General features: G+C 38.4%; 1 protein-coding gene across 2 annotated transcripts in view; it reads left to right on the top strand.

Moving 5' to 3' along the window:
• Positions 1 to 23,715, top strand: part of slc2a4rg (SLC2A4 regulator) — a 74,085-nt gene that overhangs the window by 34,560 nt on the left and 15,810 nt on the right. For both annotated transcript variants that reach the window (XM_081386948.1, XM_081386949.1), the window contains exons 3-4: positions 4,623 to 4,723; positions 19,669 to 19,898. In XM_081386948.1, the coding sequence (XP_081243074.1) occupies positions 4,623 to 4,723; positions 19,669 to 19,898 (331 nt within the window). The remainder of the gene's footprint in view (positions 1 to 4,622; positions 4,724 to 19,668; positions 19,899 to 23,715) is intronic.

The following is a 23,715-nucleotide window of genomic DNA, read 5'->3' as shown; positions in this document are numbered from 1 at the left end:
TTACTGGTATGAGCACTTATGAGGTCAGAACACGGGAATCATAAATCTTAGTGGAGTCGTTTACGGTAAGCTCCTTGGTCACACTTGTAGTTCGGTTCTCTTGGGTCTTTTGGTCCGGACCAAAAAAGAAAATGATACATTTTCGGAACTTAACGAACATCCCAAACAATGCCGTGAGACGGGCTCAATGCGCTTGGTGTATGTGTGTACATATGATGGTATTTTTACCAGCTGAGAACTCGTGAAGAGCTCATAAAACGTGTAAAGGAGTCAAAACAGCGTCAGGAAATCGTCCGTCACACACACACACACACACACAGTGTGAGCCTGCGGTTCAAACGCCTGGACCGAACTGTGATGGCAACATCACGACTGAGACGAGAAAAAAAGATATGCTTCAGCATTCTGTCCTTTTTAGGCTCGAATCATGTGACATCACGTCCTCTTTTCGGTTCGTTTAGATGTCCTTGGGTCGATGTTGTGGACACACACATTTACAGTGTCCGCTTTGCTAATGACCACCGTGATGCGAGCAAACTTGACCGCTTAATGTGTAAAGAGAGTTGTCTAATGTCGTTCTGCTCTCTTAAAATCTAGACACAGTGTTACACAGGCCTGCAGATGTGTTGAGTAGAGTGATTAGAGCATGTGGCTTCATTGATAACAGTAACACACACACACACACACACTGCGATCTAGGTTCCAGTAAGTCCGATTTATCATACAGACACACATACACATTCACAGATTTACTAAGTCCCTCTGTGCGCGTGTGTGTGTGTGTGTGTGTGTGTGTGTGTGTATGTGTGAATATGGTAAAGTATGAATCATGCAGCTGAATGTGATAAAGAGCTTTTTCGGGAAAAGCGTGGAGAAGCGGGAAGGCAGGAAAGCAGGCCGTGTGTGAGTGTGAGAGAAACAGAGTGGGAGGGAAACGTTCAGAGAAAACTGTGTTGTTGCTGAAATCTGCTTGAGTCTGTGATATCCTCCCGCTCGCTCTCTTTACCAAATCATTTTGAGTGTGTGGATTCACTTTTTGGTGCTAAATTGATTAAATAGTCACTAGAAGTTGGCTAAATCTGACGAATTTTATTAGTATGTTACAAATTTTATTCAGCAATGATGCATATATTTTTATCTCAAATAAATGCTTTTTGAACTTTCCATTCATTAATGAATCCTGAACAAATGTATCATGGTTTTCACAAAAATATTGATTATAATAATAAGAGCAGCAAATCAACATATTAGAATGATTTCTGAAGTTTTTCTTCAGCAACAATAAAAGCATAATCCCTGTGTAGATATATTGGTAAATTTATGTAATTAGTTCAATTAAACATTAAAAATAACTGCAATTAGTCTAGAGACATTCTCATTTGCAGAAACTATTCATAAATAGAGTAAATAATGTTATGAAATGCAATAAACTATGTATTGTATGCATAATGCAAATATGTCATGTAGTAATTATAATGAATTCCATAAAAACACAGTCTATCTAGTCTTAATTTAGATAGCTAATTAAATGTGTGTGTGATGCATTTGTTCAGTGTGAATATGTAGGTTTGTTTGAAAGTTCTGTTTCTGACAGTCTAGATCAAAACACTCACTGGATGTGGCTTATGTCTCCGAGGCTGAATTTTGGTATTACATAAGAACATATATGTAGCAAATTATATTTGAAAGCAACACACACGCACTCACACGCACACACACACACACACACACACACACACACACACACACAGAGTAATAAAGCCAGCATACTGCCCTCATCTATAATGTGTGTCATTTCTTCGCCTCTAGAAGCAGTTTCTCCTCTCCTCTTTTCCAAAACTGTGCGGTTTCTTTCCGCATAAATCTGTCTCTGCCATTTCTCTCTCTTCTCTCTAAAAACGAGGCAAAACCTTCATATTTTATTTATGTTCCTTATTCTGTCTGCTTCTAATCCACTGCTTGCTTTTCTTTTTTTTTCTCCTCTGTTTTCTTCTTCTTCTTCTTTTTTGCAGCGATAGAAAGATTTTTGGAAGTTGACCCAGATAAAGGAAAAAAAGTTTGACAGCCCTGCCAAGTATCTGGGCTTGGCTTTCAGAGCGACTCCAAACCAGTTTGCTCTGGTTGGGCTGCCAGAGTGGGGCGGGGGGGGGGGGGGGTAAAAGCCTGGAATATGAGGGAATACGAGGGAGTGTGAGTGGGATTTTTTTTATTATATAACACAGAGACACAGCTTAGCATTGTGTCGGTTTCTGTTCTTAGATCAGTGCTGCTGTGTTCAGGGTGGAGCAGATCAGATGGAGGGAAGAATCTCATTACCAGAGCAGCTCTATAACCCTCAAATCTCTTTTTCTCAAAAAAGATTACATAATTACAAATGTTGAAATAGGTAATTGACTTTTAAGGAGTAGGTCACCCAACAAAAACTTGAACATTTCATTCATCCACTCTCATGCTGTTGTTTTTTCTGTGGGAAAAATATGTGTCTAGATTATATATATATATATATGAAGAGTTCAGATGCAAAAGCCTCTAAGTGCCATCTGAAATTTTCTTCTAGAATGGTCATTTTTATCAAGCTCATATATTTAAGGTCAGTAATTTCACTTAAATGACAATTAATAGGTAATTTTCATTGCCATCTAAGTGAAATTATTGAACTTAAATCTACAAGCTTGATAAAAATGATCATTCTAGAAGAAAATTTCAGATGGCACTTAGAGGCTTTTGCATCTGAACTCTTCATATATATAATCTAGACACATATTTTTATCATATATATCAAACTATATATATATATATATATATATATATATATATATAAAACAAAACATAAAAGTGGTACATGTGACTTTTGCATTATATATATAGTCAAACAGTAACTTTGTGAGATGAACAGACCCAAATTTAAATCATTATTTACTGATAATCTTCAGTCAGATATGGACATTCACATTATTGGTTCCATACAGTTTTATATGAGTATTATTTATATACTAATATAGTATATATTTTGAATTAGCTTTAATTTTTCTATTTTGTTTTTAGTTTAAATGTTAGTAATTTTGTTTTGTACTATTGTATTAATTTGAGTTTTTTTAATACTTCTATTTTGCTTTGATGTATTTTAGTTTTAGTTTATTAATTTAGGTACTTCAACTTAATTGTATTTATTTCAGTTAGTTGCCGAGGCAACATTTCTAATTTTCTTTTATTTTTACGTTTTTCATCTAATATTTATATTTTTTTCAGCTTTATTTCAATTACCAAAAATTAACTGCATTTTGAATTATAACGGGTGCATAATTCAGTATGCTTGCACTCTAGAACGCTTTAGACAACCTAGCAACGGTTCACACAGAACGTGTTTTTGCTGTTAAAAATGCAAAACGCAGGTCAGTGGAATGGAAAAAAAGTCTAGAGACTTTGAATACAAGTTTAGTTTTTCATGCTGCTAAATACACTGCAAAATTTCTGGATTGACAACTGTATTTACACGACACCGTTTTCAACTAAAAACGTCAAACTTTTTATGCGTTTTGGCCGTTCGTTGAGGTTTGAGTTTGAGTTTACTTGACATAAAAGTAGCAATACAATATTGTTACAACTTCTTTGCCAAGGATAACACAATAAAGTTGCATTAACTTTTTTCCATAGTGGTCCTTGATTTTTTTGGTTTACACGACAACAGCGTTTTGGGTGCCTGAAAAACGCTACGTTTTGAAAATGTGCAAGTGCAAGTTTTTAAAAAAGGTCTCCGTGTAAACAACAAAAACGTGAATCTCTGAAGACGATAATGTCATGCACATGCGTGTTACATGTTCAGTCTATAGTTTTTCATCGCCATCTAATGGCCTGGCAGCAGTGATCCCTTTGTACAAGGTTACATTATTATTAAGAGACACATTTCTGACATCGTATCACGTTTAATGTTGTGTAGTTGTGTTTGTTGAACCAATATGCCACTTTTGCATTGGCATCAGTCTCATCATGTACAGTAATCGTATTTAAACATTTGTTAATTTGCATAAATATTTAAATGTAGTGTCTGCTAACTCCCTCTCCTCTCTCTGTTCTCCCACATTCCCTCCCTTTTTCCCTCTCCCTTTCACTGCAATCCAATATAACATCCATCAATCATGCGTGTACCATATAAATACACAGCTCACAGTTGAGTCTCACCTGTGAGCAAGGCACTAAACAGTAAACAGAGCATTTCATTCAACTGCACACTAAATCCTGGTGTTGATTTACAAACACGAGTAAACTCTCTCCCACACACACGCTGAATAAATACAGTTGATAATGGAGCTGTGCTGTGTGGGCATACACCAGAGGCCGAGCGTTAGTGTTTATTACAGCGCTGGAATTTTCCATTACCCGTGATGAGTTCAGCACAGTAGGGAGCTGCGATACGGCCGAGAGAAGTGTTTACTGTGGGAAGAGAGAGAACGCCGCTTAGGCAGAGAGAGAAAGAGAGCGATGCAGGGCCGCGCAACCCACCTAACAAATGTGTGATGTTTTATGTTGGTGTGAGAGTGCGCTAAACATCTGGGTCTGCTTGACGTAATTGGTTTCAGCTGATCCGGGTCTTTTAAACCTCTTTTCTCTCTCTCTTTTAACAGGAGGCCTTCTGGTCATGCTGATAAAGAAGTGATGGCTGCCACCGTCCTGACCACACTGTCCACCAGCCCGTTGGTGCTCAACCCTTCCTCCAGTGCCTCAGGTTAAACTCCACTCTGACCCCATCTACCATGCTAGTGCTCGCCTCCCTGTTAACTGATAGATCCCAGAACGTTCGGGTTGAGTGGCGGCTTGTCATTTATATAGAAAATGGCTTTAATGAAGTGTGTGATTTCTGTCCCACTAAACAGAATTGCAAAAATAATGGTTGTTTTCGAACACCGTCTTCTAATGGAACCAGTCCATTCCCTTTCAAACTGATCGTCCCGCCCCAAACTCACAACATTGGTTGAGCCAGTGTTGCTGGTGAATAGAGTGGTGCAGGTATGACGTCACTTTGTAGGCCAAACAGCAGTTCACATCACTGTGGGATCACCAATAGGTTTTTTTATCTAAAAAACAAGCTCTGTGATCAACAAAAGTTTATGACTTTTACTACTACACGTTTTGGCAATCAAGATAAATATCACATCTGAACACAACTTTTATGAATTTGGAAGCCTAAATACAGTCACCAAAAGTGAAAGCTAAAGGTAGGCTATAAACGAAACTACACCACAGTCGCTCGACTTCAAAGTCACCCTCACTAAGCTTCCGACAACTCTTTCAGTTTTTATCTAAAAACATTTCCCCAGAAAGTTTGAGTTAGCAATAAGAACAGTTCCCTACTGTACCTTTAAGACTTCTGGATGTAATGGCCTCTGTTATGATTGGCTAATCTCAGCATACCAGCGTAGTTCACACATTAGTTCATTAGAATAGCTGTTGTAAATGTGAATACAAAATAACGCCATAGCCACAAAGATTTCTAAACGGGATGGTTTTGCAGATTTGTTTCACAAAATAGTCTGTGTTGAAATGAGTTTTGCATGAATATAATCATAGGTCTACATGGTCATCGGACTCGTATTTAAAAAGAGCAAGAAAAGGCCTGTTTTCCATTTTATGTCCCCTTTAGCATGATGAAAGGAAACCCAGACTTGCTTTTGAATGGGTTTGTAAGTGCAGTGACTGGTCCGTCCTTTAGCTCAGGGCTTCCAAAACCAAAAGTATGCTGACAGATTTTCAGAAGAAAAGACAATAGACATTGTGCAGCAATAGAAGTGCTTGAGCTCTCGCATTTATGTTTTATTAGACTTTGAATCAAAAACTTGTTTTGTCCTTGAATAAAAATGATATCCTCATGTTGTTCAAAACCCATATGACACAAAAGAAGATGTTTTTTGAGTAATATAGCGGTTGCTCTTTTCCATGCCGTTAGAATAATTGGGTACTAATGCTTTCAAGCTTCAAAAGCTTAAAGGGGTGGTTCGGGATTTTTGACATCGGACCTCATTTTTAAGTCAGCCTGGTTGTTATTCATCAGTGGAGACATTTTTTTTAAAAAATTATCCAGTCCTTATATTTGGATAGTTAGCCGATGCTAGGCTAGCGCGAGTCAAGGGTAGATGTTAGCCAGCCATTAAAAACCGTTTTACCCACTCCACAGTGCACCAAACGCAAATCAATTATAACACTAGACTATCGATGCAAATGTACGTTGAGAGAATAATGGTAGAAATCAAACTTACCTTTCATCTCAATGATCCCAAAGGAACTAGTTTCTCAGCAGCTGCGGAATTTTACTTTGCTCCAGTTAGTAATGCGGCAAAAAGTAAACACAGAAAAGAAGCGCACTACAGTGTGTGCAGTACATGTGTGTACCGGCTCACTCGGTTGCCTAGGTAATCAATATCACTCCGCTGCTGCTGTAGACAAGGCTTATGATTACAGGGAACAAATTATAACTAATGCAATGTGATGAAAGGTTAGTTTGATTTCTAACATTATTCTCTCAACGGACATTTGCATCGATAGTCTAGTGTTATAATTGATTTGCGTTTGGTGCACTGTGGAGTCGGTAAAACGGTTTTTAATGGCTGGCTAACATCTACCCTTGACTCGCGCTAGCCTAGCATCGGCTAACTATCCAAATATAAGGACTGGATATTTTTTTTTTAAAAATGTCTCCACTGATGAATAACAACCAGGCTGACTTAAAAATGAGGTCCGATGTCAAAAATCCCGAACCACCCCTTTAATCTCAAGTTTAATCATTGACTTGGAGTCAGTGAATCAAACTTAAAAAAGGGATCATTTTTGTTAACTGGATCAACTGATTTGTTGAACAGAACTATTCCTTCAAGAAGTGAAGCCAAAGATTGTTCTTTTTTGAAGAGCAGGATTTTTAATGTTAACTGGACTGTGGTGAAAGCGTTCTTGTATTGCGTTTGTTCTGACCTTTTCAGAGATTCTAGAACAAAATGAAAAGTGAGAGTATTCTTAAGCTGTGTCACTCCACAGTCCCTTACATTTGTCTTGGAAGGAACAGACTGTTTTAATGGATCCCCTGAACTTTTTCCATGGAGGATTTCCCTCTCGTTTGTTGCTTCAGTTATTGAGTTACTCGAATCATCAGCTATCATGTGGTCTTAGCCGACCTTCTCTGGTTTTATATTGTACTATTTTAGTTGGCCAACATTAGGCTACATCAGTGATGGATTGTGGATGAACAGTTTATTTATTAATGCTTTATTGTTAATATAGGGGAGATTGGGGTGTCCGTTCAAAAGTTTGGAATCAGTAAGACTGACTATTTTATATTTTTGAAAGAAATTAATGAATTGTTCAGCCATTAAATTCTATTGGTGTTCTGATTGGTACATTCAATATTATGTTTTCAGCTAATCGATTTCACGTATTGTCAATTCCCTTTATAACCAATCCAAACGAATACACTGTCACTGCATGCTATGCAAATTAGTATTCCAGCCCTCCGCCTCCCCAGCACCACCTGCCTAGATCTGCTACGTGGTACTACTGTATTTTTCATCAAATAAATGCAGCAAGAGACTTCTTTTAAAAACATTATGAATTCTCACTTAGCCCAAACTTTTGATCGGTAGTCTACATAATATTTGTCACTTGATCATATACTTCGAAAGGGTGCCTCATATGCCGCTGTAGAGGTTCAGTGATTAAACATTTTCCTCTATGAAAATGAAAATGTGCAGCAAAATAAGACTTTCACCGCCATTGACGCAATTTTCCCGCTTTCCGTGTTTTCACTGTTATACGCTATTACACATCTTCTGAAAGAGTGCAGAATCTCCAGTTCAAAACACTGGTGAAGAAGCAGAAACAAGCGCTGTCATATGTAAGCAGATGCATGTGTAAAATAACTCGATCATCAACATTAAACAGCATGTAAATCAAAACTGCCTAATGTTACCGAAAAAAATGTCGACCCAGGAAGAGCTATGTCACGGTGGGTTGCAGGAAGGCAGACAAAGAAGATAATTTCCAATACAATGTTTTAATGATAATCCAGAAGACAGGGCTGGTGATGGGAGGACGAAGATCCCCTGGTGGTGACGGTGGAGATGGTCCTCAAGCACAGATTCAGAGCTCCTCAGTGCTGACAGACCACGGCGGACTCGAGAGAGAGAGGGAGGAGTCCAGATGGTGACGAGGCTGATGAGAACTGGGGGACGACCGACGGAGACAGAGCCGGTGGATCCGCAGGCGCAGACCAAGGGCTGGTGCAGGAGACCCAGGTGATGTGACGGTGACGAGCTTCGTAGTTGGAGCTAGAGTACCCGAGGGCTGAGGTGGAGCCGGTGTGAGTGAGGACAGAGGAGATGCCGACTGGAAGGAGGAACCTGCTAGAGCCAAAGGGGTGGAGGGACGAAGCGCAGCGGATGGCCCGCAAGTCCGTGGCGGAAGTGGTGCGACGACTGACCAAGGGGGAGCCGGTGGGACGAGGGAATCTGGAGGAGCCACTAGACTGAGGGTCTCTGGTGGAGCCGCAGGTGGGAGGAGCCAAGATGGAGCCGACAGGTCGGTGGGACGAGATGGAGTGAAGGGATCCGAGGCCAGAGGCGGAGCCGAAGGATCCTCCAGGATAGGGGCTGCTGGTGGTTGCTCGACCTGCAGCTCCACGTCAATGCAGGGACTCCCGGAGACGGCGCAGGGCTGCAAGCATCCGGCTGCGATGGTACTGGAGGACTGGCTGAGCTCTGTGGTGCTGCCGATGAAACAAGACTTGAGAGAACAAAGGTAATCATGACACAGTTCACACACTGGATAAAGCAAAAATTAATTCCCAGTTCTCTTTGAGTAAAACAGATAATTTAGATAGCGGGTGGGATAGGGTGGGAGTTGACAAGTCCCTGTCGAAGTCTATCAGCCAGTCCTCCGTCTCAGTTCCCTCGGCCGCTGGTGTCTCGGGCTCACACCCCTGGTCAGGTCTGCGGGGAGCTCACGTGACTTCTCCACGGTTGTGAAACGGGCTCTGGGTCTGGCAGTGCTCTGGATCAGGGCGTGACGCTCTCCAGACACCTGATGACGGTCTCCTTCCAGTTCAGACCTGTGGTGTCTGGGAGGTCCATAGGATGGTGGAAGATTGCCCCGATCCAGAACAAGGTCTTCAGAGTTTTGTCGTCCAGGGAGCTGGTGACGGCCAAACAAAGAAAATTCTTGATAAAAGAAAATAAATCTTGGTTCGGAGCCTGGACGATAAACTTGCCTGTTCGTCCATATTGGGCGGTCCCATCATCTGTCACAGTGGGTTGCAGGAAGGCAGACAAAGAAGATTAATAATAATAAATGGAAATTGATAATTTCCAACACAACGTTTTAATAATAATTCAGAAGACAGGCAAACAGGTTGAGCAACACACACTTACACATAACAGTGATCAGACAGAGAATGAATGTGAGGGACCAACTTATATAGCAAACACAAATGAGGATGATTAATAGAACACAGCTGACACGTATTAACTAATAATGAGGGGTGGGAAAACCGAACAAAAGGAACACATGATGAACATGAAAACAAACTAAAAGTCCATGATAATGAAACTAGGCTGAACATAATGTGACAAGCTATAGTAGTATAGTGTGTACAAGCTATTGACTGTGAAGCTTTGGAAGCTCAATCTACTCCATCTATGTGTATTTTTTACCATTGTTCTGAATGATCCGATCTGAATGTAGTCTTTGACAAAGTTGTGTTTTTCTCAGCTTTTTGCTCAAAATGTTGTTTTTTTATTTTTTTTTATGAAACTTCAAGTGTTGACTGACATTCAAGTGTTGATAAAAAATAATGCATTGTGATAGAATAAAACTGGGTTGGTCTATTCTTTCTTTTGATATATTTTATGTTTAACAAAATATTCTTGGGGCCATTAAAATTTTGTGAAAATGTAAAATAAAATGCTGGCTTTGGCTGGCAACTACAATGCTGGCGGGGAAACAGTTAAAATGACACTGGATATTAGTACATAGTTTTTCTCGTGTTTATGTTTGTATAACTAATATTTCTGTCACTTTGATATAGAAGCTTTCAGTTGAAGGCACATATCCTGAAATATTATTATATCTCATTACTCTTGCCTAGAGGACAATTTAAGTAAAAAGTGGCACAGCTTTCCTTACTCTCCATTACTATTTAATCAAAGGACATTGGCCTTGGGATTGGATTTTGTGTGTTTTTCATTTTGCATTGTAATTTTTTTTTTCATTTAATGCAAACACATTGCCCATCTGGGAAAATAAAGACTTATTATAATGTATCCTGGTGGCTGCACAAATAAAAGACAAGAGTCCTTTTCCTCCCCACCAGGACTAAATAAATATGGCCTGCCGGTAGCTCAGTATAGATTAATGTAGCCTAATGACTAACGGCATAAGGCCTCCTCAAGGCAGCTTGTTCTCGCCAAGACTGTCTGACGGACTTATAAGCGACCAACCACAGCTTAGGTTTATGTGAAATGGATTACACCACAGTAAAACACTCATGTGGCGAAAAAAAAATCAAACAATGGTACATCAATCTTCATACAGGACTGAAGCAGAAACTACATGCTTAAAAATAAAGGTTCTTCATTGGCATTGATTGTTTCATGAAGAAACTTTAACATCAGTGGAACCTTTCAAGTGCATGAAAGGTTCTTTATAGTGGAAAAAGGTTCTTGATATTATTAAAATGTTCTTCGCAGTAAGGAAATAAATGTTTCTTTAAGAACTGTTCACTGAAAGGTTCTTCGGGGAACCAAGAATGGTTCTTCTAAGGCAGGGGTGGGCAAACTACGGCCCGCGGGCCACATGCGGCCCGTTAGGCTGTTTAATCCGGCCCACCGAGTATTTAAAAAAATTGTCTTAAGATCGCATTAATTTTGCCTTTTTTCTTGCAATACTTTGCGTTATATATATATATATATATATATATATATATATATATATATATATATATATATATATATATATTAGGGCTGACTTCTAATAGTCGAGGATTCGACGATTCGATTCGGAGAGGTCTGATTCGACTATGAACCTCATAGTCGAATACATGGGCGTCAGTTTGGTTTGAAATGTGCTGGGGACAGAGACGCATTCGCATTTTCAGAAGGGCTGGGTACCATTTTTATTTTATTTTTTCAGGTCATGTTTTGAAAGACGATGTCCTGTAGCTTACTAATGTAAATAAATAAAAATGTATTCAAAAATCTGCTTCACATTTTCAGCAGGGCTGCGGAGCGGCTGTGAGTTGACTCCACACGGTTCTCATGTGCGTTAAAAAGCTTTATGTGGTTTAATGTACCTAAACAATGATTACCAAATTCCCCCCTCATGTTGCTCCACATAACCACTTAAAATGATAAAAAAAAATCGAACCCAGAGTCCAATTATTATGGACCTTATCTGATATTAAGCGTTTCTGCTTTACATTTTCAGCAGGGCTGCGGAGCGGCTGTGAGTTGACTCCACACGGTTCTCATGTGCGTTAAAAAGCTGACTCCACACGGTTCTCATGTGCGTTAAAAAGCTTTACGTTGTTTAATGTACCTAAACAACGATTACCAAATTTCCCTCTCATATTGCTCCTCATAACCACTGAAAATGGTCAAAAAATCGAACCCAGAGTCCAATTATTATGGACGTTATCTGATATTAAGCGTTTCTGCTTCACATTTTCAGCAGGGCAGCGGAGCGGCTGTGAGTTGACTCCACGCGGTTCTCATGGGCGTGAAAAAGCTTTACGTGGTTTAATGTACTTAAACAACCATCACCAAATTTCTCTCTCATATTGCTCCTCATGTTTATGAAATGTTATGATATATGTGTGATATATATGTGTTTTTTAGCTCTTTTGTTTGAAATGGAAAAAATCTAGCTGCTATCTAAAAAAAAAAAAAGAAAAAAAAAAGGTTCGACTATCAGTCGACTACAGCAAAATCTAACGAATCAGATTCGACTATGAAAATCCTTAGTCGAAAACAGCCCTAATATATATTGCGTTGCATATATTTGACAATCGGAATATCAGATATTGCATGCCATAGCTAACAAATGTAAAAAAGGAAAAATGACATAAAAGCAGATCATCATTCATTCAGCGCTGTTGTGGCTGCGGTGTGTCACGTAACAAGCAATGACGCGTCACCATGGAAACCAAACAAACAGCTGCATAAGCGCATAGACTTGTTGCACGTTAATGTTTTTTCCTTTTTTGGAAACTCAATGAAAAAAAAAATGTTTGGTAACCGCTTGCACACCTTAGTTTGTCCTTTGATTTGTCTGCTATTTAGTTTCTTTGCTCCTCTGGATTTGTGGATGTATCCTGCCCGATTCCGTTTACCGACCTTTATCGTCCGGCTTTCGACTACGCTCCCCTGTCTGCCATGTACAGAACCCGTTTTTTTTTTTTATTAAATGTTCTGATCTCCCTTTGCCTTTTATGTTTTATTTTATTATTCTTAAAATAAATTTGTATATTCGTTTATTTCCACAAATGTATGACTTTTGGAAGTGCAAATTGCCATTCAGTTTTAATAAAGTTGAATTAACGTAACCTGTAATTTTTACTCTTCTAAGTGTACACTTGCAGATGTTTTGTTTCTAATTTACTGTTAGGCCATTAAATAATAATAAGGATAAACAATATTTAAAAAGTATAGGCTATAATTATCTAACATCTTTAAAAATTAACATCAAAACATAACATGCTAAATGGGGGATATCTAGCATAAAAAAATTTATTGTCAGAATGTCGTCTCTCAGTTGTTGAATTTCGCACAGACATTGCCACAACGTTGTCTGTTTGCTGAGCTCGATCTTATGAAAGTGCGAATACCACGAATTATATACGTAGTGCATAATATGTTTTCGCGTGCATATGATATGCACTTTATGGCGTGTAATAGGCACGCACTCCACACCCCTAATCCTAACCAAGGGGTTTACAGTGTGTAGCATGCACGCAAAAAAAAAAAAACTTTTTGGCATATAAATGGCACGAGAAATAAAATTTGTGGTATAGATACGCACTTTCATGAGATCGTGCTTCATAATCTGCTACTGGGCCGGCCCTCTGTCAAATTTTTAAAACCCAGTGTGGCCCTTGAGCCAAAAAGTTTGCCCACCCCTGTTCTAAGGCATCACTGCTGACCTGAGTGGGATGTTAAACAGTGACTTGGAGTCAGTGAGTCAAACTGTGTAGGGCTACTTAAATTACAGTTCTTTCCTGTCACTTTTGTGTCCTTGAGCCTAACACTTAACCCTTAAATCATGGTACTCCAGAGAGTCGGTTCCTGTAATTACTAGTGCACTGTAAGCCACTTTGAATGAAAAACATTTGCTAAACTGCAAGTGCACGCTTGCTGGAAGAACCCAAACCATTATCCTATGAGGTCAAGTGTCATGAAATGGAGGTGATTTGCCCTTTTGGAGTCATTCAAGGTCAGCACAGCTTGAACTGTTGCTCAAGGTTGTGTGACATGTCTTTAAGCATAGTGATTTATTTGTTTAAGTTAGTTTGTTCAGGGTTGTAATTGCTTAAAATCAGCCTGACAATGTGTCTTATTCTGCTGCATAGCTCAACTGTGTGTGTATGGTATATTTTTAGAATTGTGTTTACAGCCATTATGTTTTTATCACACATCCCCGGAGGTTGGAGATTATGTTTTAGTTTTGAACAATCAAAAAGTTACATCTTTAATTTGACAAGTTATACCTTTAATTTCTACATTTACTAATACATTTTTAATAATTGTATTATGAACAAACATAAATTAACCATAACCAGTATAATTATAAAATAACTTTAAACTACACTTTAAAAAAACACTAGGTCACTGTGATTTTGCCAAGTAATACATGTTCCAAGATCAACATTGCCCATCCTGCGACAACATTCCTGTCCAAAAACAGTCTTAACCCTATCCCTATCCCTTAACCTTAATCCTACCCATAACTTATCCCTAAAATCAGAGGGAAATGATAGGTGAATAAGAATGGTGTATAAGCCCCTAACCCTTGTTGTACGCCTATGACATTAACTGTAAACCTATCCCTCAAATCTGATTGGTATGTTGTTCCACATCAGAACTACTTGGAAGTTAGCACTACTTGGTGAAATCACGTTCACCGGGTTTAAAACAACCTTTTTTTTACTTCATTCATGAATTAGTACCTAAAGATGAACTTAAATACTCTAAACTTTTGTAAAATATTCCACACAACCAAATCATATTTTACAGTGTAGCATATTTTATACCGTTTTTAATATGTAGACTATACAATATTGCCTACATTTAAACAAACATCAGAAGTAAAAATGAAACATTTAGAAGTAATTCAAGTGCAATCAACCAGTCTCTGTTATACATGGATTTCTCGGCGACGTCATCACTGCTTGCGCACGCAACCAAGAGGCAGAAAGACCCGCGGTCTTGTACTGGAGTAAAGGGTTTAGGCTAGTAGCATAGTGGTGGTGTTGTCGCTAAATCAAAATACCAAGGAGTTGTTGCCTAATTTATTTACATGCAGGGCAGGCCTATCTGTTGTGTTTTATCTGCTCATTTAAATTATACATGTTGCAAGTAATTCCAAATCTAGGCGAATGGAAGAGTGGGACAGAAGGAGGAAGTTGTATGTTACTATATTCTTTCTATTCATAATTTGACGAGCTGCACATGACCACATAGCACGTAGTTGTATGCATCAAGGGATTTGTATGCTCTAATCATTTCTCTTGTATACACACTTGGTGTCTGAATAAGATAATTATGGCTATATATCAGGCCATACAATTGCTGGCCACTTTTTGTCATCCACAATCCAAAGATCGTCATGTATTGCGTAGGGATCCGGCAAGATCTCACTATTGCTGAGAGTAAGTTTTATTTATTCTTTTTGCGGCATTTCACCTATATTTAACAGCGCTTCGTCAGAAGTACAAATACAACAGCCGTTTTTTAAATCCTATCCAATGTTTGAAAGGAAAGGAGTAAACACGGTCACTGGTAGGTTGTTGTGACGGCTGTCAATCAAAATGTGGAGCGGTGTATTCGTTCCATGTGTTTCCTGTCAGAAAGCAAATAGATAATTTGGTAAATTTAAATTTAACAGAATTTATCAACTTGTTCCTGCTGTGGTTGTTTTAATTCACATCCTTTCTAAAAAATATGAACGTTTTTGGTTTAACCCCCTGGGGTCGACGGTATCGCCGGTGATACCAGCTCGCTTTTTTTCAGTTCAGTTCAAAAGAAATTAATTTTGCTCTGTGGACTTTGATATTACAAGCAAGTTTCATACATCAATCGATTCTGTTAAATGTGTATTATTTTTGTGTATACTCACAATAAAAACAAAGTGTTGTGCTTTTTGCCAAATAAAGAAAAATAAACGTGATGCGAGTTCTGCCTTCTATCTAGGGATGGGAATTGATAAGAATTTAACGATTCCGATTCCATTATCGATATTGCTTATCGATCCGATTCCTTATCGATTCTCTTATCGATTCTTATTGGGTGAGGGAATAAGTACAAATTTGTTTGTATTAACTCCCTTTAATATCTGATCAAATTGATCATTATCACATTCATTGATCCGGACAAAAAAATAAATAAAACTGCCATTTATGTGCCATAAAAACTAAAAACACAGACTGAAAACAGTTAAGGAAGAGCTTGTGCCTTTTCGAATATTAACAGTGCTCATTTGTATTAGGCTATTGAGTTACTTAAACAATCTTTGTCAAATAATACACAGGTTTTCTTCACATTTTGAACGTTTTTGTTTCCATTTGTTTAATTTCAAGATCTGATGTGACTTATCCATTGTTGTTTTTACATCTACAAAGCTGGGAGCACTAAATGATATTCAGTCACATTATACACGCTTTTAACATTAAATAAAGCACATAAATAGTACCTGATATTATCATTGCCACACTTTGAGATTGTTGTTCCAGCGCGATGTCGCAGTAAAATAGGATCCGTTTCAAATAGAATTGTTGCGTGTCGCGGCTGGTTAAACTTTGATTAACATGGAAAATGATACTTTTTATTGCGTGTCGCACCGTCGTGTCACATGTAGTTAGGACGCGGTCAGAGCGCTTCTGCCTCGATGCCATGTTTGCTCATAGTGTTTGCTACATTCTGAACCAAAACAACGCAGCACGTGTGTGACGTCGTGTCACATTTGAACGAGCGGAACCGATAAGCGGAATCGTTAAGCAGGCATACTAACGGTTCCAAGGAATCGATTCACTGGGCACCGGTTCTGAAGAAGAACCGGTTCTCGGTTCCCATCCCTACTTCTATCTGTCAGTGAAGACCATTCTGAAACGCGTCCGAAAATGAACTGTAACTCAGCGAATACTCAGTCAAACAGACATACAGATACACAGACATGAAGCTTGAATTCTATGCTTTTAAATGAGGTAATTTATATAAAAAACAAATATTCTCATCTTGTGAAATCTGTATTAAAAGAGAGCGATCCCAGTCGAGCTCATTAATATATTCTTAATATATAAGACTGTCAATGATCTAATTTTATGTTTTATATTTTATTTGTTCATTGTTTATTTTGTTGGGTTTTAGTTGGAGTTGGTCAGAACTGTTTAAAAATAATAGTAATAATAATAATAATAATAATAAATTATATATATATATATATATATGCATGATGTCTGCTGCCTTTGGGCTCAGTGATGTTGAATTTAAATGACATGTAAAATAAAGACATGTTATGTTACATAGTGATGTAATGGTGTTTTCTGGAAGGAAAGGAACTAAAGAACAAAGAAGTTTTATCAGCTGAAAGGCAGAATACAAATGTTTTTATTAAATTAGATAAACATTATATAACAGTTTCAGGTTATGTTTTGGTGTTGGTAACATGTCCCACATTGTCCCACACAAACTTATAATCGTCCCACATTTGGTTTGTTTGATGGTGGTCACCCTAATTACATTACTAACTTAGTCTAACATGATAATTCATACATACATCACAGTATGTCCGGATTTTGATTCGTAAACAGTTGGACGTTTTACATAATGTTATATTAATATGAAAACACAAACAAACAGATCCAACTCTGAAATTGCAGTTTATTATTGAGTCAACAAGAAATTACAAACAATGCGAAATCTACGTTAATGACAATGTTCTTTTACAGAACTCGGCATAACAGCTTGCGGTTTTCTGCCTCCTGGATGCGCGCGCATCTGGTATTGTTTGTATACAAGAAACCCGTGTATAGGTTTCCACCGTAATGACGCTGGTTCTCAGGCCGGAGCTGTAATCATGTTTGGCGGGGGAACTGCTAACTTCATCTGCTAACTGCTAATGTCCCTGTATGTTGCTTTGCATAAAATGAAATGATTACCAAGTAACCATTTTAGAGATAAAATAAAATATACACAAACCTGTATTCTACAGAAGAAATCCACCAATTGGATGGCGCTTCAGCTTTCTCTTGAAGAGGATGCAAAAAGCCTGCGATAAATAACTCAACCGCTGGGTTGTTACGTCTGACCCTAGGAACTGGGTAACACAAAATATACCCAAACAAAAATAACCCCCCAAAAAACAGTGTTTGGATTGAAAAAAATTACCCAGAGTTGTTTTTGTGTATATATTTATAAATGCTGCGTAAAATGTAGATCATTGTTAGTTAGTTGATACCTCATAAACTGACTGATGTTAATTAATTGAACCTTATTGTAAGGTTATTTTTTTTTTCTTTTTTTAATTTTAGTACATTGAAACTATTGTATTTTAACAAATGAGTCTCATATAAACACATTTACTGAAGCAGTAACACAAGTTGGAAATTTCCACATTCATTAGTGTAAACAAGGTCATGTGTTGCAATTTAAAAAACATTTCTTTGACTAAAACTGCCACAGGCAACAAAACAACGTGTGAAACCAATTTCTACCACGCATTAATGAAATAACACAATGGCTTTAGTGTGACTGGTATTTTATCTTGATCCAGTGTTGTGTGCTATCTTTCTTCTTCTTCTTCTTTGTATCTTCTCATCAGCGCAAAGTGACTAAACAGTATAAAATAATCACAAACAAATAAATACTATTCACACTGGGTCTAATGCCAAATTTCCTGGATTCTGTGAGAGAATGGATATCTTGGCATATTTACTTAACAGAAATTGGACTAGCCTTCAAATAATAATTCCGGTATAGGTTTGGATAGATGCCATTTTGCTTCGGTAAGATACCAGCCTTATATTAAAGATGATCTATTATGCTCCTTTACATGTTCCACTTTGTGTGATGTTGCTGTTTGAGCATGAAAAAGGTCTGCAAAGTTACAAAGCACAAAGTTACTCCTAAGGGAGTTATTCTCTATATCAGTTACACTGAAACGCCTCCATTGAGTTTTCTTCCGGGAACGAACACAGCACAATATTCCTCATTTAAATAATTCCCGCCCAAGATATGCGCTAAATAAAGGGGACGAGGCCTGGTTGATTTGAGTTAGTAGTGTGTTGAAACTCGCGGTTATGGCAAAGGGGCGTGACATTTCTTAAACACGCATAAAGCGGTTGACCAATCACAACACACTGGTCCAGCTGACCAATCAGAGCACAGTGCACTTTTCAGAAGGAGGGGCTTCATAGAGACAGGAACTAAACTGACCATTACTGACAGACTGGGAATAGAGGAGCTGCAACAGTGGAGAATATGTGAAATAGAATGTGCTTTGAAACATTCAAGCTTGAAAACTTATTCTAGTAGAGCCTTAAAACAAAATCAAGACTTAATAATAAGGCATAATAGGTCCCCTAATTGATTATTTGTTTAAATATGCCTCTTTTATTTATTTTTTCGGTTTTAATTAGTTGGTTTTGTTGAGTTTTAATTAGTTGTGTTGTTTTGTCTTTTATTTTATTTTGTGGTTTTTGGTTGTGTTTGTTTTTTTTGGTGTTTTTTATTTTTTATTTTGGTGTTTTGTTTTTTGTGTTGAATCTGTGGATGTGTTTACTAGTGGTATTGAAAATTAATCGTTTCTATGATGCATCGCGATGCTAACGTGGACAATTCTACATCGATGCAGTAATAGACCATAATCGATTATTGGCGTTATAGCCTACTAACGTTTCTGGTCTCACTAGCGTAAAATGGCGGAGGGGGGCGGAACACAAAAGCGAGTGCACCCACTATTTTAACGTTTACACCGCGTGCATGCCTGCGAGTGTGTGTGCGTGTGTATTAGTGAGTGAGCGTGTGTGCGCGTGAGCGTTAATGTAACTTGAATGGGGTTTTTAGTACTGTTTATTAGTTCTAATTGCTACTGTCGTATGCTGTGTTCAGACTTAAGTTTTGTTAGACTAGATTCAGGAAGTGTACATTCTTGGAGCAGATAAAATAAAAAGGTTCATATCTGACTGTTTGTATTCATTGACGAAAGTGTAGCCATGTGCAGTAATATTGCAACTCATCGTGATGCATCGTGATATCGAATCAAGTCATTGACCTGATAATTGTAATCAAATTGAATTGTGAGACCAGTGACGATTCACACCCCTAGTGTTCACTGCTGACTTTTAATAGCCCAACTGGTCAGTAAAACTGTCAAAGCTCTTTTCTTGCTTTTAAAATTGCTGTGTTCTGTCTTGGGTTGCAGATCTGGCTAGTAAGGGCTGGAAGGAGAGCCTGTCTGCCAGCTACAGTAGCTCTACCAGTGGGAACTGGAGCTGGGACGCCAGTGACCAATCGGTGCCCTCCACGCCGTCCCCGCCCCTCTCCAACGATGCCGGCAAGAGCTTCCTGCTTTCCTCCCAGAGTGATGACAACAATGAGGACACCGAGAGTACACACTTCCTGTTTGAGGACCCCATCCCCCGGAAACGAAAGGTAGGGGTCAGGTCATATGAGAAAACAGAGTAGACTTGTGTGGTTTATCAAACCTTGGTAACAATGTGGAGTTCTGATGAGTAGTTTGTGTGGACAAAGGTGGCACTGGATTTACCTTCAGTAATTTAAGAGCTCCTTAAAACACATCAGCTTGGCTCTGGCACAACAAGTCTTGTCACTTACGTGATGGAGTGTTTTCGTTCTCTCTTTCATTCTCCCCCTTTTCGTCCCCTCTTCTATTCAGTTTTTTTGTAGTGTGGAATCATTCCAGAACGTGAATGTGGTTTCAATGTCAGGAAGCCATTAGCCTTTCTGCCTGTTCACCTTGTTTTGGTAGAGGCTGAGGATGTGTGTGTGTGTGTGTGTGTGTGTGTGTGTGGGGGGGGGGGGTCTGTCCGTTACAGATCCACCTGGTCTTATCCTCTAACAGTGCTACACACATCTTAACACAAGTTTTTCACACAATTCCCGAGTGCACAATCTTGTATACATGGATCCTGTCATGCCTACAAGCCTCTTTCTGAACAAAAGGAGAAGAGTGAAACATGTTTACTCAGAGGTTTTTTCCCTTTTCTTTTTTTTATACAGACTATTTCTCAATTCTGATGCAATATGTGCAATTCCAGATATTGGACGGAGAAATGAATTGGGCAGAAACAGGACAGAAAAACTTTCCTTAATTGATATCAGACATTTGAAAGTAATATTTTGTGTTCAGTTGAGTTCAATGTAAGTATCTATGGCTGTTCATTAGAACAGAAAATATTTTTAAGGGTTTTTAATGTTTATATAAAAGAAGTCTCTTATGCTCATCAAGGCTGCATGTATATCATGTCATATCATATATCATGTATAAAAATCACATTTACAGCAAGGCACTTGCTATGGAAATTAAAGGAGACCTCCAGTCAATTTTAACATTTTTTTGTAAATTTGGAGTGCTGTCAGTACAGAGAACAATGACAAAAATCGATGTTGCCTACACCGTGTTATCCTCTTTTTAAAATTTGCACCCTGTTGACTTCAATGGGGCAAGTTTTAAACCTGCTTTTAGCCTCTTAACATCCTTGATGTGTCATTACAAGTGCACAGCTAATGTGAGTGATTCCTTCGGGGTGAACGCGGGTGAATCTGACTGCAGTAGATGTGAAAGATATGAATAAAAATTTTGTTTATTCAACCAGCGCACATACCTGTATTTACATCCTGTTTTTTGGTCCTGCTATAAGGAAGTTTTGTAAACCAAGGAACTTTGCAAGATATAACTTGAAGTTTATCTACTGATAAACAGATGATTACAACCCCACACAACTTTACTTTTGACTTTAAAGCTCAAATAACACACATTTTTTGTTGAGAACACATAATATAATTAAATTCTGCTGTGAAAAGCTTATGGACTTCCATTCTAACCTTGTGCACTGTATTGCTGTAAGACTGGAAAAACTGGAAGAACTGGAAGAGAGGGCAACTCTCTGAGAAAACTCTCTCTTGTGAAGTTAGAATCACCATTTGAGACGCAAGTCTCACCTCAGAATGCATCTCTTTCCCTCTTCCCCCACTCCCTCTCTCTCATGCTGAGATCACCAAAATTCACCCCAAAATCTATATGGTTTAATGTGGATAATTATCATACAGTATTACACATGTTTGGTATCATTTGAAATGTCTCAGTGCGACTGGTACAAATGTCTCATTCCCAAAGCAGTAAATCAAAAGGTAATAAAGATCTTAAGAGTTGAGAGGTAACTCGCACACTGGGGAGGGGGGTCTTCCAGGCAAATGTCATTCTGCCCCCAAAAGGTGTAAACTCTGAATGCAAATTCCCATTGTTAGCAAATGTTTCCATGCGACAGAAGTTTCTGTCTATATAAAGAAATGCAACAAGAGGCTTAGGGCGATTTGTAACTTTTGTATTTATTATCTTTGAGCTGATAATGAAATTGGCATGATACATTTACCTGACATAATAAATTGTTACATTTGATTTTATCCCGACTGACTCTGAAATTGTTTTCCCAAGTAGATTAAACGGATTTGAATGTTTCCACAAGTTTTGCATCAGATTAGTGATGACTAATATTTGGCACTAATTCAAGTGTACGTGGTTCGCAAAGGCAAGAAGTGAATTTCCGTTTAGAACAGCAAAAATGCTGCTTGCCCAATCTAAATTTGGGTGTGTCTTACCTCTGTTTTAATTTAATGTTACTTTAGATAAGTGTACGTGGGAAACCACAGCATGGCCAATCCAAAGCTATTATAAGAGAAGTAATGTTGATCAGCTTATATCTGTAATAGTGGCCATACCTCTACTGAAGTAAACGTTACTTTAATTTCAAGTGTATGCAATTTCATGGGGGCTATACCAAAGTATCTTTTATTGTGTAAACTTGAATGCGGCCAATCTCTGGTGTATAGCCAATTACCTCTGTTTGGTGAACGAAGCTGGCAAGCTTGTGATCGTGAGACCCGCGTTAAACAAGGCGTGAGGACCTCTGAGCGACATAGCTTCCTAATCTGAACGAGGCAAAATAGAAGTAAAGAGTTAAAAGGAATAATCGAACATTCGCTCACATTTTATGATACTCGGATATCATTAAAACCTTTTTCATTTATGGGGTCAGATGAAATAATGAGGTAATACATATGAGAAAATGTATTTCATTTAATCTTGTTGTGTTCCATGAAAGGAAAGACAGTAACGCGCAGAGACCTTCACCCGTTCTATCGGATGCCGCCATTGGACCAATCTAGACGGGCTTACATTGCTAATGGAAATTCTGTCATAACTTCGATCTCTTGAAAGATCCCAACAGGAACACACTGAGAGACCCTACTAAAAAAGATTTTCAGTTCAATTAAGTGTAGTTTTTTTGGTCATTTTAAAAGAATCCTGAGGGGATTGAAGAAGCCCTTTCAGATAATGTTAGAAACCCCATTAGCTATCCTGTACACAACTAGAATTTAGTCGAAATGTTGAAGACAGAATAAAAAAAATAGATAGTAGAGTTGTTTATTTCACTCTGGTGCGCGTTACATAATGTTTAATATGGGTCCAGCTGATTTTTGTCTAGAGTGTAACTCTCCTGTGTGTGTATAGAGACGATGGATGTGTCCCGTACTGCTAGTGCTTGTCTTAGGCAACAGCGCTGGCTACCTCTTCTATTATTTCAGCTCACCAGAGGCCTCCCTACATGCCTATATGTCCTGCTATAGCCAATAAAAACCACTGTGAATGAAGGAGACGAGAAAAAAAACAAAGTTCTTTGAAGCGAACCAAGCCAAATGCTAAGCAGCTGGGTGAAGTGTAACTCAAGAGGACTCAGACTGGCTGTTCATTCATAAAGACAGATGGAAACATACACTTCCCAGTCGCTTTTGGTTTATGATTGTCACATCCTCTCTGACGAGGCTTCGATGGGAAATGTTTGATAGGCTTTTGTGATCTGTGAAAGGGTTAAAATCATCAGCCTTGAGAATAGCCAAGAGCATTTGCATGTTTGTGTGTGTATGTGTGTGTGAGCAGACACACACCCACTCATTGACTCAGTGAACAGGTCCAGACATGTTTCATGTTTCAGAGTTAATGTGATCATTTTTCTCACAAATTAAGCTCCAGGTGAGATTTATCAGAAGAAATTATGATAATTATAAATATAATGATAATATAATTTTGGCTCTCTGTTTGTTCTGGAGTGTCATTCTCTGTCTGAACTATGGGAATATGATAGGGTGCAATGGGGTAAAATTGGGTAATCACGCCTGTGGTTTTTTATTTTTCATCTGAACCACTAGATGGCACAAAGAATTGCCGTTT

The sequence above is a fragment of the Scardinius erythrophthalmus genome, assembly GCF_964197995.2.
Source record: "Scardinius erythrophthalmus genome assembly, chromosome: 15".
Classification (NCBI taxonomy): Eukaryota; Metazoa; Chordata; class Actinopteri; order Cypriniformes; family Leuciscidae; genus Scardinius; species Scardinius erythrophthalmus.
This window is presented reverse-complemented; position numbering and strand designations above follow the sequence as displayed.